Below are 16,533 nucleotides of genomic sequence, written 5' to 3' on the forward strand. Positions count from 1 at the left end.
TGTGATTACATTTTTTGTTCATGTGTACAAGTGACTTCATTTTCTCCTTAGTTTAATTTTTATTCTAGAGGTATAACAGTTTAATTTCTACAGGAGAAATCCATCATTCTGGATGTGAGGCTGTAATGTTTACTATGTTCAAGATGTTAGTTTAGTGAGTTAAAATACTAACATTTACTGATTAACACTAAACTAAATGAAATGAAAAGTCAAGGGACCACCAAAGTTATTGCAATTCACCCTGATGGGGGCATGAATGTCTGCAGTTGCTGAGACATTTCAGGCAAAAGCCAAGAATATCAACCTCATGGTGGCACAAGAGGAAAAGTCAGGGGATCAATAAGTCATGAGTATTCATCTTCTGGGGACCATGAATGTTTGTGCCACTCCATCTGGTATTTGTTGAGATATTTCACAGGATAAGTGAAAAGTCCAACCTGCTGGTGGCACTAGAAGAAACATCGGGGGACCACCAAGGTTATTACAATGAATCCTCAGAACACCATGGATGTGAACCAAATTTCAGAGCAAATCCATCCAGTCGTTGAGATATTTCAGTCTGGACCAAAGTGATCAACCGATTGATGTCCATCCAGACACTGACAGCCATGCCAGTGTTGAGGCTACAAATACTGCATGTACTTGGAAGAAATCATGGCCATGTTTTCAGTTTTATATAAATTGTTATTAGTGTTGCTGCTAACACATTATTAAATATTACATCATTTCCATGAGGTTATACAGCCTTAGTATTTGCCCTTAGCATCTAGTAACGACACCAAAAACATTTGCTTTTTGGTTTAGTTTTTTAGGGGAATGTGACGGTAACATTTACAGTTTTACGAATGGTTACATGCATGATTCAGTACTGAGTCCACATCTTCAAAACCAACATACTAAAGTTACGTCTCCTTGGGGACAAAACTGTTGTGTTGCAGTTGAGTAAATGTGCATTTAGAGTATTAACAACCAGCTTAATAACCTGTGCCCAGTTGATTCTTGGATGGAAGCTCAAACTCCTACACTGACAATGTGGAGGAAACAAATGATGGAAAGTGTTGCATGTGAAAAGGTGGTGGGAAGATTGAACTGGAAGAATCATATGGTTAAAGAACAACAGAGCAGCTTTAGTAGGTGTATATCTGGAGGGAGGCAACCCAACCTTGACAAGAATCTGATGGTTTGGTTCACCTGTAATTGTTGTCATGTAGTAATGCACCACATTATTGTAATTAAATAACTGCCTTTCTTATATTAATGTCTGTTTGGTTACCTGCCTCTTTTTGGGGGGGATTTTAAATAAAATTAAATAAACTTTAAATTAAAAAAACACACTGCTGGGCATTTTACACAGAAAAGCAAATCCTCCAACAACAACTCTCATGTCAATCAGACCACAGAGATACAAAACACTAACAACAGGCAACACATGATATATTTTTGTGGCAGTCTTTGAAATAGCAAATCACTTTGTGATGTCGTTCTTTAATCATTTCATCACAGACATTTCACACCCAAACTATGAACTGTTTACTTAACCACCATCAGGGAGGCGATACAGATGCCTCCACTCCCACACCAGCAACAGCCTTTTTTCTGCTGAACGGTAATAAACCCCATAAACTGAAGTATTTACTCACCACAACGCCACTTTATATAACACACTGCATCATTACCCAAGTGTATATCTGTATATTGATAAAGAATTACATATTTGGGCGATGCCAGCCCCTCCTGGTTTGGCCCCTCGGTCTTTCCAACTGTGTGTCACAACCTCAAGGTCTGAATGCAGCCTCCCTTTCCTTCTATTTGCATTCCATCTGATCACTGCCTTGCAACATCTATAGATTACTAATATTTACATAATGTCTACTGTTCCAGTTTTTTTTATTGCATAAAAGTGCTTCCCTGTCATTGCTCTGGGTCACCTCACCGGCTCAGATCCTCTGTGTCTGTGGGTTCACAAGTCATTAAACTCACACAGCTGAACTGGACTTGAATGATGTTCAACAATATATATGCATGTTATATATCTTGTAAGCTGCTCAAAGGAATTTATATCATGCACATCAGCACTTTATGTCTAAATTGCACTCTAGTTAGATGCTAACTGCATCTTGTTAAATACTTTTACTTGTTGTACTTGTTAAATGACAATAAAGTTGAATTTAATCTAGTCAAATCTAATCATTGATAGTGTAAGAAATGTGGAAGCATTTTTAAAATGGGCTGCAGATCCACAGAGTTTTGTTGATGTTTGTGTTTGAGTGGGAAAAGTATTCAGGAAATTTGAAGGCTGTAGTCATTTAAGTGATGCAAAATGTGATTTTATATTAATCACATACATTTTTTTTTATCATAATTGTTGCTGTTGTGTTGGCTGAAGAGTTTTGAAGATGCTTACTCCGTATTGAACCTTGCATGTAACCAATTGTAAAAAGAACTGCAAAGCAATAAAACTAATTTGTTCTACTCTAACCCAAACTCCCAACCTGATTCACACCAGCAGGTCACCAAACATGTTCTACTCGGCCGTCGCATGATATGTGGAGGAAAAACATGGTAACAGATGTGCCACTTTGAGAACATTACACAAAAAATAACCTTATCACCTTTTACTTTTTATTTGACAATTAATTCCACAGTAACAGATGCTGTTTACGCAGCACTAACCCGGCCTGGTCTCCACAGCAGATGGTTTTTTTTTTGTTTTTTTTTTACTTTGGCCTGTTTGGCTGCCATTCCTAGAAATTTCAGATAAAATGCAAACTAAGATTAAAGATTAGCTTTAATAATATACAGGCGGTCAAATGAGGAAAATCATAGCCTGTTTCTAATTTTTGTATTATACAGTGATTAGACAACTTAATTAACTGTGGAGAACATTGCATCTGTCAGAAGAGTTTCCATCCATTTTCACATTCACAGGTCTGAAAGACAAATTTGGCTTCAGGTCTCAGTCCTCAGCATTGGAAAAATTAAGTCAAAACAACCGTTTGGATACTGGGCATGAACACACTAAAAAAAAAAATTGATTCAACGGGTGCCATTTTTATCGGATACTGTAGTTTAGTTTTACAAAGATAACAGAACATACGGTTGTGTTGAATACTAATAATTAAGTATCCCAATCTGAGAATTTATAAACCTCCCAAAACAAAGTCAAAGTATGTCACTAACATTTCACAGGTGCTGTCATGTAAGTAGATCATACTTGAACACAACCATCCATAGCAGCAAGCACACAAGTCCAGAAAATCCATCCGCAGGGCTTCACAGGTATTAACAGTCTGATAAAACAGTGCAATTCTTAGTTCTTCCAAGGAGTTCCTGTAGGCTTGGTCCATTAACAGGTTAAAAAATGTGTCATTCATGTTAAATGAATGTCACCTTTTGACTCATATAGAGGAGAATTCCCCCCTTGATTAAGGTTTGCTTTAAGACTGAACCGTCTTACTGTCCATGTTTGCACTCACAGCTGGCTGAATGCAGCAGAACAGCATTATTGCTACTGGATAGTCAGTGAAAACAGATGTAGAGAGTCGGGCTTAGCCTGGATCCAGGGTTTAAGACTGTTTTTTTTTTTTAGATGGTGTAGTTTGCTCATTTTCGGAAGAACTTCAGGTAAACCACAGCACCCAGAATAGCCAACTCCATTAAAATGATGACACCTAACAGCAACTTGTTGGTCACGAGCCTATGAGACAGAAAAGGAGAAAGTCATTGCGGTAAACATTAAGCAAAGGCTTTTTTCAACTTCTTACATAACCATTCACCGAAAAGGAAGGATCAGATATTGCGAAATTATGATTTTCAGTTATTTTATTACACATTAAGTGATTCACATGCTTTTCTAAACAAAAAACAAAATTCAGAGAGATGTTATTCAAAGTGAAATAACTCAGTTGTATTCATTTGTTACTCATCAAATGCATGTTTTATGTCATTAATGTCCAGCATTTTGTCTTGCTAATGTACAGAGAAGTACAGGTAATTGTGATCTCATGTCAGTGGAAGGCAAAGAAAAAACAGATACATCAAATTCTAGAAAAAATACAGTTAGCATTGAATCATTGAGCACATCAATAAAAAAATACTAACAAGAAGAAATGAGTAAAAATATAGCACTTACCGCCGTGACATGGCACGAAGGATTTTTCGACTTCGACTGAGGTTCTCTCCAGTATTCGCCAACTACAAAAAAACAAAAGACAGAGAAGATATTTAATATAACTATGGTCTGACAAAATGAAATTGTCTTTTTACAATTTAAAAACACACAAAAAATTTCTAATCTAAATCATATTGACCCAGACCTGAGCTGTGCCACCTGCTTTGCCTCTAAATATCTCAGATATGAACTCTGAATCCATGTGAACTAGTGCAGCGTCATAATCTTGTTTCTTATAGTAGCCAGATAATCATTTAAAGCTCACTCTGTTTCTGGTGCGGTCCAGCTGTTCCCTCTGCTCTCCCAGCTCCTCGATGATATCTGTGCCAATGTGCTCGGTCTCAGCTGCGATACGCTGACTTCGTTCGATACTCTGGCTGGCGTTGTTCAGAGACTCCGTACCTTGGAGCAGCAAGGCTCTCTGGGACTGCAAGTGTGTCTGCACAAGTGGGTAAAAATTACAAAGTCAGCCAGGGTAAATAAAGCAAGAAAAGTAATTTTCAAGACAATAAAATTAATCTTCAGATATTAATTTGTCCTGTTGAATATATTTCAGGGGTAACATTACGATAAAATGCTATACACTTCCATTTCTAGTGTGCCTACTTTGCCTCAAACTGACACATCTATGCAAACATCGTCAATTTACAGGGTTCCAACATTTTATTAAATCCTGTTTTACAAGCTGCAGAGAAGAGATGTAAGCTTGTTGTTCTCAGTCTAGGAAACTGACACAACCACAGATGACATTTTCCACTGATGTTTCATACAGGTGAAACATTTCCTGCTATTAGATTTCCTTGTAACTGTACTGGAAATATGTCTTGTAGCCATTATCCAGGGGAATAAGACAAAGAAAAAAGATAGTGAATAGAGAAATAAAGTACCAACTTTAACATTATGAAGGTGTTTTGAGTTCTCCTTTAGAGTGAGTTTAGTTCTCCTAACCAAGTGACCAAGGAACGTCACTAATGCAAGAAATCTGTCGGGCAACATTCCTGAGTCTTGTGTTTGCCGATGACTCTCACATTAAGCATTTATGACACAAGAAAGTCCACAGCTCCACACTCACACTGTGCTGGTTTTCTGATGAATAAATGCCTTGATGACTTCCTTCTACTGGCTGGGAGGAAAAGCCAAACCCTGTAGTTGAGATTTTAATGTCCCTCTGCAGTTTGCTCAGGTCCCTGCGGTACATGCGCAGCTTTGTACCCATAGCGTTACGGTAGGAGGAGGGAGCCGCTCGCAGCTCTTCTTCCATTCCTTGTAACTGCAGACAGATAAGAAAAACATAAGGGTCTTATTCTAGAGATAAGATCTTTCTCTGTAGTGAGCTGTGAAATCTGCTTGTGAACATGTTGACGGTGGTATTTCTGCACAGACAAAACAACCACTGGATTATGTAATATTACAATGATATATTGACACACCATAACTCAGTCCAATCATGTTTTTGGCATTTCCAAAAAGCTGAATGTGAAGAAATATGTGAAACTAAAAGCAAAGTTGTGAATCTCTTGATACTAAAGGCAAACTAAGTAAATTCCTTTCTGTTTCTTACTAGTTTCAAAATGAGTGGTAGGAAGCACATTTACTCAAATCCTGTATTTAAAGGACCAGTGTGTAGGATTTAGTGGCATCTAGTGGTGAGGCAGCAGATTGCAACCTAGTGAATACCCCTCTCTCTCTCTCTCTCTCCCTTCACCCTCCCCTTCCAAGCATGTAGGAGAACCTACGGTGGCTGCGACACTTGTGAAAAACGAAAGGCTGAAAGGCCCTCTCTAGAACCAGTGTTTGCTTTGTCCATTCTGGGCTACTGTAGAAACATGGCGGTGCAACATGGTGGGCTCATTGGAAGAAGGACCCTCTCTCTATGTAGATTTAAAGGGCTCATTCTAAGATAATGAAAACACAATGATTCTTAGTTTCAGGTGATTATACACTAATTAAAACATACTTATGAATGTTATATTCCATTTCTGCAAAGTCCGTTCAGTTAGATGCTGCTATATTCCACACACTGCACCTTTAAGTACAATTATGAGGTACTTGTGCTTTACTTGAGTATTTACATCTTTTGTTACTTAATATTTCTTCTCCACTTTATTCCAGAGGGAATTATTGTAGCTTTGTACTGCACTACATTTATTCAATAGCTATAGTTGCTACTTAGTATTATTATACAAATATGATGCATTTTTACAGATTTAACTACCAACAATATGCAAAGTTTTTAAAATTAGCTCCACCTCCACAAGATACAACATTCAACAATATTCTAATTAAATGTTAATGTCCCATAAAAAATGATTAAAACATACAATGACTATCAGTCCAAAAACAACTATTCTGTATTACTTAGATTTACTGGTCACTAATCCTCTATGATAGTAAACTGAATATCTCTGGGTTGTGGACTAAAACATTTTAGGTTGCATCTTGGGCTTTGGGAAACAGTGATCGACATTTTTCACCACAATTAATCGAGAAAATAATTGACAGATTAATTGATCATGAAAATACTCATTAGCTACAGTCCTGAAACCTCTTATGTCAAAAACTATGTGACACACACAAATATGATTCTGTTTTTTAACAACTCAGAGACATCTGAAATGTGACCCCGACTACACACTGCTTTTTATAAGACATCAAAAGCCAAAAAGGTTGGAAACCACTGGTTTCATCTTTAGCAGTGTGTTGTATTTTAAAAGCTTGTTATATTATCCATTGTGTCAAATCTTCATACAGTATTCTGTATAATATTTCCCTCTGAAATGTAGTGAAGTGGAAGTATAAAGTATCATCAAATGGAAATACTCAAGTACAGTACAAGTACCTCAAGATTGTATTCAAGTAGCCTAAATGTAGCCTACTTAGTTACTTTCTACCACTGAAAATCGTTGCAGCTCTAGCAATAAATTGTATATTTTGTCAATATCTGAAAAGAATTTCTACTGCGGTTGTTAAACAAGTAAGTGAAGTATGCACATAAAGCTTTATTTCTGTAATGATAAAGGCTCGGAGCTTTCTAGCTATCAGATATTTATGTCCAAAACATCCAAACATCAGAGCATCTCACCACTTCCTCCGCCTCCCCCTGCCTCTCATCGAAGCGTCTCACCAACCTCTTCCTCTCCTCTGCGGACACAACACAAGCTTCAGTTTCACTGCACACAAAACATCCTCTGAGGTTTCTTATTATGACGTTTAGTTAATTAGGTAGCGTAAACTTTGAGTGTTACAATACCAATAACAAGTGTTTACCTCCGTGGCACTTCAGAGCCCTCTCCGGCATCAGCTTCAGCTCTTCGTACAGAGATCTGTAGATTTCGTGCAGCTTCTCGAATTCCTCCGACGACATTTTGAAGGATTTGTAACGTTAGTCAGCTGCCTTTTCTAGAGGAACTACTTTGTCTTTTTTCCCCTGCTAAAAACAGCAATACCAACAAATCACAACTGTACCGAAATCTAGTTTTGGGCTTTGATGACAATAATAAGTTCCTCGGGACTCTTCCGCATGATGGCCCTCATGATCACGTGACAAAAACTCCAAACTAAAAATCAAATACTATGTTCTGGTAAATTTCTTACTAAAATCTAAAACTGCACTCCGCATAGTAGTAATACAACTAACGAAAATAATGCCAGACCAAGGTGAAAATGACTTTAAAATTACGTGAACAACAATTTTATGCAGGCGTTAGGCAGACAGCTTTCACTGGCGCCTTCTGGGAAATGTAGTTTTTAAACAGATCTGAGTGGGAAAATGTTTCTTTTGGTTTCTTTTTGGTAATTATAAGGTTGTCGTACATGTTTCTGTTGAAACCGTTATTCAACCACTACTGTACAGACATGGAAAGAAAAATATCTTATACATAAATCTATTATTATATAACTTGGTTGGTAAGAAATTGTAAGAAAAACATCATGGTAGAAAGCATGAAATCAAATAAAGATAATTATACAAACAACGTTATTAAAATCTATTGTACAACACGATTTATGCATCAACAATCACATACTTATTCAATATCAAGTTGTTTTATTGAGCCCATGACTGTAAACCTGTAATGTTTGATTTCATTCACCCATTTCTACATGTGTGCACTTATTTAATTATTAATATATGGTTATTGTTTACATAACTTGGCTCTTGTTTTTCTTTTTTCTTCCTGGGCCGGTGCTATTGATAGAATGCATCGTTACAGTTACGACAAGAATTTGTAGGCTATCATATGGTCAAATAAAGCACTCGGAAAAAAAAGAAGTTATTATATACGTGAAATCTGCTTGTTTTAATCAGTCTTATTAGGTAATCTGATTCCCTAAATTGATGGGAATCATTGAATTTCCTTCCTCTTTCTTAATGTATATTTGTATATATTTTAAATAGTCTGTCTCTTAATGTATATTTGTAGATATGTTGCATATATTTTATCTTTCTCTTCTCTCTCCTTTTTTTTTATAATTCTAAATATTTTATTATATAATCTAATTGGAACTTGAAATTTTCACTGCTTTCAATGTTGCCACCCACTGTGTTGCTGTGCATGTGACAATAAAATAATTTAATCTCTATCAATTTATATATCTATCTAACTAACTATAGATATCCATGTCTCGCCATGTTAAAATAAAATCATTTATAAACTTTCCAAATAATGGTTTACTTTCTTAAAAATATTAAAATCCGCTGGTAAATAAAAAAGAAAGAAAAAGATATCACTAAAATGACTGGTAATCTCATTTTTTTCTGTGGCCAGCTGCAGAAAACTACAATCCCATGATTCCGTGCGCGGTGTCTCTTTCGCCCCCGCTACACCCCGCACTCCTTTATGCTTTGACATCAGCTGTTCTGCTCCAGAGCAGCAGCGTCCTGCAGGAAGAGACGGGAAAGCGCAAATCCGTGTTGTGATGTTGCTTTTATTAATTATCGCAGGCCTCGGAGTGGTGACGTTACTGGTGATTTCATTTGCACCACACATACGGTAAGCGGCAACTAATGCACTCATTCACTCACATATATAAATCACAGATAGGCGGTTACATGGTTTGACAGGACATTACAGTGCACTGATGTAATTATTACGATGAGGTTAATTTACATGATTAAAAATACTTATCGCCCCACTTAATTCAACTAACCGTTATTTTTAAGGTGTATTTTTCATTACCCTTTTTTTTGCACGATGCTGAATTGATTTTCCCAGCAGAAAATCAATGAAATAGAATGATGGAGCTGTGGGAGTTCTTGCACATAGATGAACCGGGTGTCTTCCAGCTGAGAAAGTCGGGCCTATCAGGAGGCTGAGCGTGGGCGGAGTTATATTTGTATGCATTACTCCAATAGAGCTATTGGTTATAGGGCGGCCCTGCACGGTGGCGTGGGTCGTACGACTTGACGCTCAGGATTGTTCATTATCCAAGTTTCTGTATGAATAATTAAGGCAGGCTGTCCATATGTCCAATCATAATGAGGACATAACTTACACTGACTGCAGAAGGAGCTACTAGTCATTCCAATAGAGGTGGAAGAAATATTCAGATCCTTTACTTAAGCAAAAGTACATAAGTATATCAGTAAAATGTAGTTAAAGTATTACAGTAAAAGTAGTGGTTTGGTCCCTCTGACTGATGTATTATTATATATGACATCATTAGATTATTAATAGTGAAGCATCAGTGCAGCATGTTACTGTTGTAGCTGCTCCAGGTGGAGCTGGTTTGAACTACTTTATATACAGTTAGCTAGTTCAGTCCAGTGGTTCCTAACCTAGGGGTCGGGCCCCTCCAAAGGGTCACCAGATAAATCTGAGGGGTCATGAGAGGAAAGAAGAAAAAACAAAGTTCTGATACACAAATCTGTTTTCAGTTTTTTCTCTAATCTTTGATTTTTGGTGAAATGTTGGATCATTTGAACATTTATTGAAATGAAACCATGTGAGAAGTTTAGAGGGAAAAATCACTATTTGGTGGAGCTGTTAACAACTCATAGACATCTGAAATGTGACCCCGACTACACACTGCTTTTTGTGAGACGTCAAAAACCAAAAAGGTTGGAAACCACTGGTTTTATCTTTTAAGAATATGTTGTATTTTAGAAGCTGATATATTATCCATTGTGTCAAATCTTCATCTGAAAAATAACTAAAGCCGTCAAATAAATGTAGTGGAGTAGAAAGTACAATATTTCCCTCTGAAATGTAGTAGAATGGAAGTATAAAGTAGCATCAAATGGAAATACTCAAGTAAAGTACAAGTACGTCAATTTTTTACTTAAGTACAGTACTTGAGTAAATGTACTTAGTTACTTTCCACCAGTGTCCATGATACAGTATCTCTGGTATTAATCAGTAGTTACTGTCCGTTAACAGACAATATGCAGCAGGAGGAGTTTGCAAATCTACAACTCGTCTGGATGGGAAGACCGTCCTCATCACTGGAGCCAACACAGGGATCGGGAAGGAGACCGCCCTGGATCTGGCAATGCGAGGTGACCTTTTGGTTTTACCTTCAAAAGCAAAATCCCTCTTTGATACCCATAACCTCCCCTTAGAGAAAACAGGAGTCTGTTATAGGGCAAAGCAAAGTTTAAATCAGTGTTAGAATTAGAGCTGCAATGATTAATCTGTAACTATTTTGATAATCAACTAATTGTTTGGAGTCATTCTTGATCTGATTATCTTTGAGTTGTGGACTGTTGGTTGGGCCAAACAAGATATTTTAGGTTGCATCTTGGATTTTATGAAACAGTGATTGACATTTTTCACCATTTCCAGGCATTTTATAAACCAAACAACTAATTGATTGAGAAAATAATAAACAGATTAATCAATAATGAAAATAATTGTTATTTGCAGTCCTAGTTATAATATTATTAAAAATATATAATGCCAATATACTAGTTTACAGTATTATACACTGTAATGACATTGCAAATATATATAAAATTGATTGCACAAACATATTCATTCTCACCAATGTCAAGTCAAAATGTTTAAAAATGGCCACCGCTCCAACACACAATATACTGTATACCAATACATTGACAGGCTCTATAATGACAGGTCTGCTCAGGGTAACTATGCTCCCTCTAAATGTAAAATGACATAAAATGATCAAACTTACTTGTATGTTAAGTGCAATGAGCTGTAATGCATTATATTAGACAGAAGTCTTAATACCTGTAAACCAAAACGTCACCAATTAATTGTGTTCATTTTTAATCACAATTTTCTTGAAATAATACATTTGGACAACAAAATTTTATAAAATATCATGATATGATCAGAAATTCACAACACGGTTCTTCAGACACTTAAGTGATAACATTGAATTATTATCCAGCTCAATGACTATTGCATCTAAACGAAAGATGTTACATAAAAGGATTTATTCTCTTTGTGCTTTGGAGCTGACCCTTGAATGATTTGCTGGTGGTTGGCTGGCATGTTAGAGACCTGCTGCGGGAATTTTAATATTGTTGCCTTCATTCTTGGTCAATCAAGCAGCATAAAATGTAATCTCATTTTTCAAAAACAGAGGGCATTTCAAGGCTCCTCAGTGCTTTCAGTTGTGTTGTGTTTAGTTAGTCACTGAACTATGCATTAATCCTTTTTTTTCTAGTTTTGTTCAGTGTGCCACAGCTTAAATATAAAAGCATCCTAAATTGAAACCAAAATTCTAAACTCCAATAAAAATATTAAAGATTGGGATGTTTTGTTCAAGTAGCCATATAAATGTTAAAGTAATACTTTGCTTGAGGAATGACATATAATTGCCCCTCACACCAAAACTGAACAGAAACCTCCTTGTATCCTCTCTTTGAATTACTGTAGTTTCTGTTTTGTTAATAACTTGGCTTATTTTCTTATTTTCTTACACAACAGGGGCTCGGGTGATTATGGCATGCAGAGACACAGAAAAAGGTGAGGAGGCTGCAGCCAGTATCCGAGCTGCGTACCCCAAAGCCCAAGTGGAGGTTCGAGAGCTGGATTTGGCAGATACCTGCTCTATACGAGCCTTCGCACAGAAATTCCTGAGAGGTATGTACGCAGTAGCTGTTTGATATTCACATCTATCCACAAAGCTCAGTTTTATTGTTGTTAAACATGTATCACAGCTGTTGTGTTCCCTTTTTTCCCCCCAATGTTTTGTTCTTCAGAGGTCACCCAACTTCATATCCTTATCAATAACGCGGGGGTGATGATGTGCCCTTACACGAAAACAGTTGATGGCTTTGAGATGCATATTGGGGTCAATCACTTAGGTAAGACTTCACTGACATCTAATCCCAGCAATGACTCATTCAAGCCTTAAAGTCTTGTTTTTACAGTTGGGATTGGTACACCGAGTCAAAAAACAAGACTGTGTGTTCTCACTGCTAACCGTACGTGTGTCTTACTTCTGGCAGGTCACTTCCTGTTGACGTTCCTCCTGATCGGGCTGTTGAAGCGCAGTGCGCCAGCCCGGATCGTGGTGGTCTCGTCTCTTGCTCATAATTTCGGCTGGATCCGTTTCCATGACCTTCACAGCCAGGGCAGCTACAACAGCGGATTAGCATACTGCCAGAGCAAGCTGGCAAATGTGCTCTTTGCCAGAGAGTCTGCACGTAGACTAAAAGGTACACAAATACACACACACACACACACAAAATGGGAGAAAGGACAGATGACCTGCTCTGGCATACAGGGTAGTAACAGCGAGGATTAGTGGTGCATTGTGCCCAAAGTAGGAGTGAGGAGATAAAACCAAATACAAAAATACAAAATATAACACCCATTTCATCAGTATTTAAAAAAAACAGCTGGTGTATCCTGTGCAATTTCTGCATTTTGTTAGAGAAAAGTCTTTAAATATAGCAGGAAGTAAAATAATATATTCCACAAATGAATACATCTAAATCATCATAAAAAGCTCAATTCTTGGTATTCCACTATTACTACCTAAATAATATTATTTCCCAGTGATCAGTCTGTTGGTTAGATGGTTTAAAAAATGTCTCTGATAGTGACGTCTGTCTTTTGTCCTCACAGGCTCCAATGTGACAGTGAACTCAGTCCATCCTGGGACGGTGAACTCTGACCTGACCAGACACTCGACCCTCATGACGATACTTTTCACCGTCTTGTCTATGTTCCTGAAAACTCCACGGGAAGGAGCGCAGACCAGCATCTACTGTGCCGTGGCAGAGGAGCTACACTCGATCTCTGGGAAACACTTCAGGTAAGCAACAAACTAGAAAGTTGACCTCCAAGAACCATTAAGAAGAAATATAGACCTCAAAGTAGTCCTGTGAGATTCATATTCAGACTGATATTTAAGTCTGGAGCCCGGCTATGGATGAGTTAATTCCCGTTAAAACAAGACTCTACAGCCACGCTAGCAGCTCTGTGAGGCTGTACTTTGGCTAAGTGGTATTTTGAACTGAATGCTAACACTCTTATGTTTAGTAGGTATGATGTTTACCATATTCACCATCTTAGTTTAGCGTGTTAGCATGCTAACATTTGATAATTAGAACTAAACACAAATTACAGATGATTTTGACCTGATGAGATCGCCACAGTTATTACGACTAATCCTGATGGGACCATGAATGTGTGTACAAAATTTCATGGCAAATCCATCTGATATCTGTTGAAACATAAGAATCTCAACCAAAAATCTCAACCTCATGGTAGCACTAAAGGAAAAGTGAAGGAATCACATAAGTCTGAAGGATTCATCCTCTGGGTACCATGAATGTCTGTACAAAGTTTTGTGCTAATCCTTCTTGTAGATGTTGAGGTTTTTCACTGGGTTAGTGAAAACTTTGACGTGCTAGGAGTGCTTTGACTTTGAGGAGTGCTAGAGGAAAAGTCAGAGGATCACCAGAGTCATTAGGAGACATCCCTTAGGCACCATGGATACCATCATATAGTCGTTGAGATATTTGACTCTGGGCTAAAGTGGTGAGCCGGCTGACAAACCAACATTGTCATCGCGAGAGCTGCAAGCATGGCTAAAAAATTAACCCCCCCATAGCTGGTCAGTTCAGTTCAAGCTTGTAAGGGTTTTCTGAAATGACTTGGGGGAAATTATCCTCTGGAACCAGATCCACTGAAAATAGGGACAGGCATGTTTCAGTTCTGTTTGTTGAATCTCTTATCAGGGTAGCTACACTTTCACTTGTAACATTCACTATTTTTGGTTTCTTGTCATTTTGTCCATCTAGAAGTTAAACGTTGTAAGTCAGCATAGACCAAAATGATGATTATATAAGGAAAATGTTAACGTACTGCAAAATAAGAGGCAATTTACTTGTTTTTGCCATCTTACTAGCAAAGCCTTACCTTTACTCCCCTCATGTCAAAGGATAAAGCTGACAATATCCTTTTTTTTTTTTTTTTTTTTATTGGCAACAAATCTACAAATCTCGTGCAGAGCCAAACCAACAATGAACTCATCACGTATTGTGTGTGAATTAAACACCTGATAGATCTTATTCCTCTGTGCTGTAGACCTCCGTTGTCATCAAAAACCTATTATAAACATGTCAGTGAGCCACACAGTTGTACTGGATGACATGTTCCTTCACCCTGAAGACGATTGACATATTAGTTTTTTGACTTTGCACTAAAGTTCTTTGAGAAATGTTCAATGTAACACAAAGTCAAGAGGTTGTGATATGTAGCACAACAAGCTAGTGAAGCTCTGTAAACAGAACCATGTTCCTGTGCATGCACAGTGGCGTCTACTCCCTTGTCTTTGGAACCGTTTCTAAACAAATTACCATAACCGTAGTCATCGGGATGAAGGAACATGTCAGCAGTGTGACTCATTGACTCACTTAATAGTTTTTGGACAACAACGGACGTCTACGGCACAGAGGAATAAGATGTATCAGGCTTTGGATACACACACAATACTTGTCAGTAGATAAATTCATTGTTGGTTTGGGTCTGCACATCAGATTTGTTGACAACAAGAATAATATAGAAAAAATTGCCACCCAAATCCTTTAAAGTGCAGCGTTTGTAAGATCAAGCATGTTCCTTGTTTCTGACCAGGATAAAATAAATGAGGATAACAAACGTTACTATCATGTACAAGGTCAAAGAGAAATGAAAACGCTGCACGCAGAGTGATGACTCATACCATCATTAGCCTTTATGTAATACTCCCCCCACCCCCCGTCCCCCTCCCTTTGTTTCAGCGACTGCGCCCCTGCCTTTGTAGCCCCACAGGGCAGGAGTGAGGACACAGCCAAGAGACTATGGGACGTCAGCTGCGAGCTTCTTGGTATCGAGTGGGACTGATTCAACTTTTAACCGCCATCTATCTCAGTTCTTAAAAGGAGTCCTTATCCTTTCTGTTATCATTAATTTCATCGTTTCACTATGGTTTTGATGTTCTTTACTTTGAACGTTTCTTACCTTCAGAGATTTCAGCAGTCAGGTAATAATGTAAGAGGTACTATAATGTGAAGTTGCTTTTTTGTGTAATAATGCAGTAAATTACAGTATAATAACTTGAGTATTTTGGTGCCTCACAAACCAAAACAACTCAACTGTATTATCATGTAACCACAAATACTTTTTGACTCTATATTTTTGTGACACAATGTGAATACAGTGTAGGCAAAAAAGCAACTTGATGCATCGCAATGCTGTAGGATACTGTGAAGGGTCAAGCCAGGGTAACTGACCAGCATCTTTATCAAATATTGTTTGTTTTTTTTTGATTTATCCAGAATTTGCAGCTAAATTGCTTGACTTTTGTGCCAGTATTTCTAAAATATTGCAGGGGTTCTTACAAAGTTTCCAGGTCGATTAAAATATTAGTAAACTATCAAAAATTAGCTTCAGTCTGAGCCACGATTACAGCTTAAATTGCATAAATGTATTTTGTGATAACTGTAATACATGTTATATAAAGGTTTTCTATTTCAACAGAGTTAGAATCATGTCATTCCAATATTTGCGGAGATTTTTTTTTTCCCCATGATCATTGCCAAAACTGCACATTCCTGCAGGAACTACTGTTTTACATTCATAAGGATTCCCCTCCTCATGTTTCCTTCTCAGCATTCACATGCAAGGTTGCCAAGAGTTTACATTCTGTGTTTTATACAAGTGAAACATGCCTTTTACTACACTTACATTCTTGTTAAGAGTTGAATGTTTACATTTAATGTAAATAAACAGAAATATTACTACAAGGCTGCTTGTATCAATCCTTTAAAATCTCTTTCAAATGCCATCAACAATGTCAGAACTTATCCGTGCACACACACACACACACATTTATCATCTTAAACCAACAAATTTTGGATGAAGTTGATTCATATATTACATATTTTTTTATTTCATTTTACT

The 16,533-nt window shown here is 37.4% G+C and overlaps 2 protein-coding genes across 2 annotated transcripts; one reads left to right on the top strand and one right to left on the bottom strand.

The window, feature by feature from the left end:
* Positions 1-2,600: 2,600 nt before the first annotated feature.
* On the bottom strand, positions 2,601-7,791 carry vti1b (vesicle transport through interaction with t-SNAREs 1B). Its single transcript, XM_067613391.1, has 6 exons — positions 7,439-7,791; positions 7,254-7,312; positions 5,244-5,441; positions 4,437-4,610; positions 4,133-4,194; positions 2,601-3,697 (listed from the first exon to the last, which is right to left on the bottom strand). Exons 1-6 carry the CDS (start codon positions 7,533-7,535, stop codon positions 3,604-3,606), a joined length of 684 nt encoding a protein of 227 aa, XP_067469492.1. The 5' UTR covers positions 7,536-7,791; the 3' UTR covers positions 2,601-3,603.
* Positions 7,792-8,993: 1,202 nt separating this feature from the next.
* Positions 8,994-16,368, top strand: rdh12 (retinol dehydrogenase 12). The gene is made up of 7 exons (XM_067614684.1): positions 8,994-9,162; positions 10,549-10,667; positions 12,064-12,219; positions 12,339-12,443; positions 12,588-12,797; positions 13,210-13,399; positions 15,372-16,368. Exons 1-7 carry the CDS (start codon positions 9,089-9,091, stop codon positions 15,472-15,474), a joined length of 957 nt encoding a protein of 318 aa, XP_067470785.1. The 5' UTR covers positions 8,994-9,088; the 3' UTR covers positions 15,475-16,368.
* The last annotated feature ends 165 nt before the right edge of the window (positions 16,369-16,533 follow it).

Source organism: Thunnus thynnus, chromosome 16 (genome assembly GCF_963924715.1).
Source record: "Thunnus thynnus chromosome 16, fThuThy2.1, whole genome shotgun sequence".
NCBI lineage: Eukaryota > Metazoa > Chordata > Actinopteri > Scombriformes > Scombridae > Thunnus > Thunnus thynnus.

What these genes read in the sequence shown, in the direction of transcription:
- vti1b (XM_067613391.1), bottom strand. Translation starts at nt 7,535, where the DNA reads ATGTCGTCGGAGGAATTCGAGAAGCTGCACGAAATCTACAGATCTCTG. An exon ending in TGGACCGCACCAGAAACAGA is followed by an intron (nt 4,195 to 4,436) that starts GTGAGCTTTAAA and finishes GTTTTTTTGTAG; the next exon opens with TTGGCGAATACTGGAGAGAA. An exon ending in CTTCGTGCCATGTCACGGCG is followed by an intron (nt 3,698 to 4,132) that starts GTAAGTGCTATA and finishes TCTGTCTCATAG; the next exon opens with GCTCGTGACCAACAAGTTGC.
- rdh12 (XM_067614684.1), top strand. Translation starts at nt 9,089, where the DNA reads ATGTTGCTTTTATTAATTATCGCAGGCCTCGGAGTGGTGACGTTACTG. An exon ending in TATTGGGGTCAATCACTTAG is followed by an intron (nt 12,444 to 12,587) that starts GTAAGACTTCAC and finishes TACTTCTGGCAG; the next exon opens with GTCACTTCCTGTTGACGTTC. An exon ending in GTCTGCACGTAGACTAAAAG is followed by an intron (nt 12,798 to 13,209) that starts GTACACAAATAC and finishes TTGTCCTCACAG; the next exon opens with GCTCCAATGTGACAGTGAAC.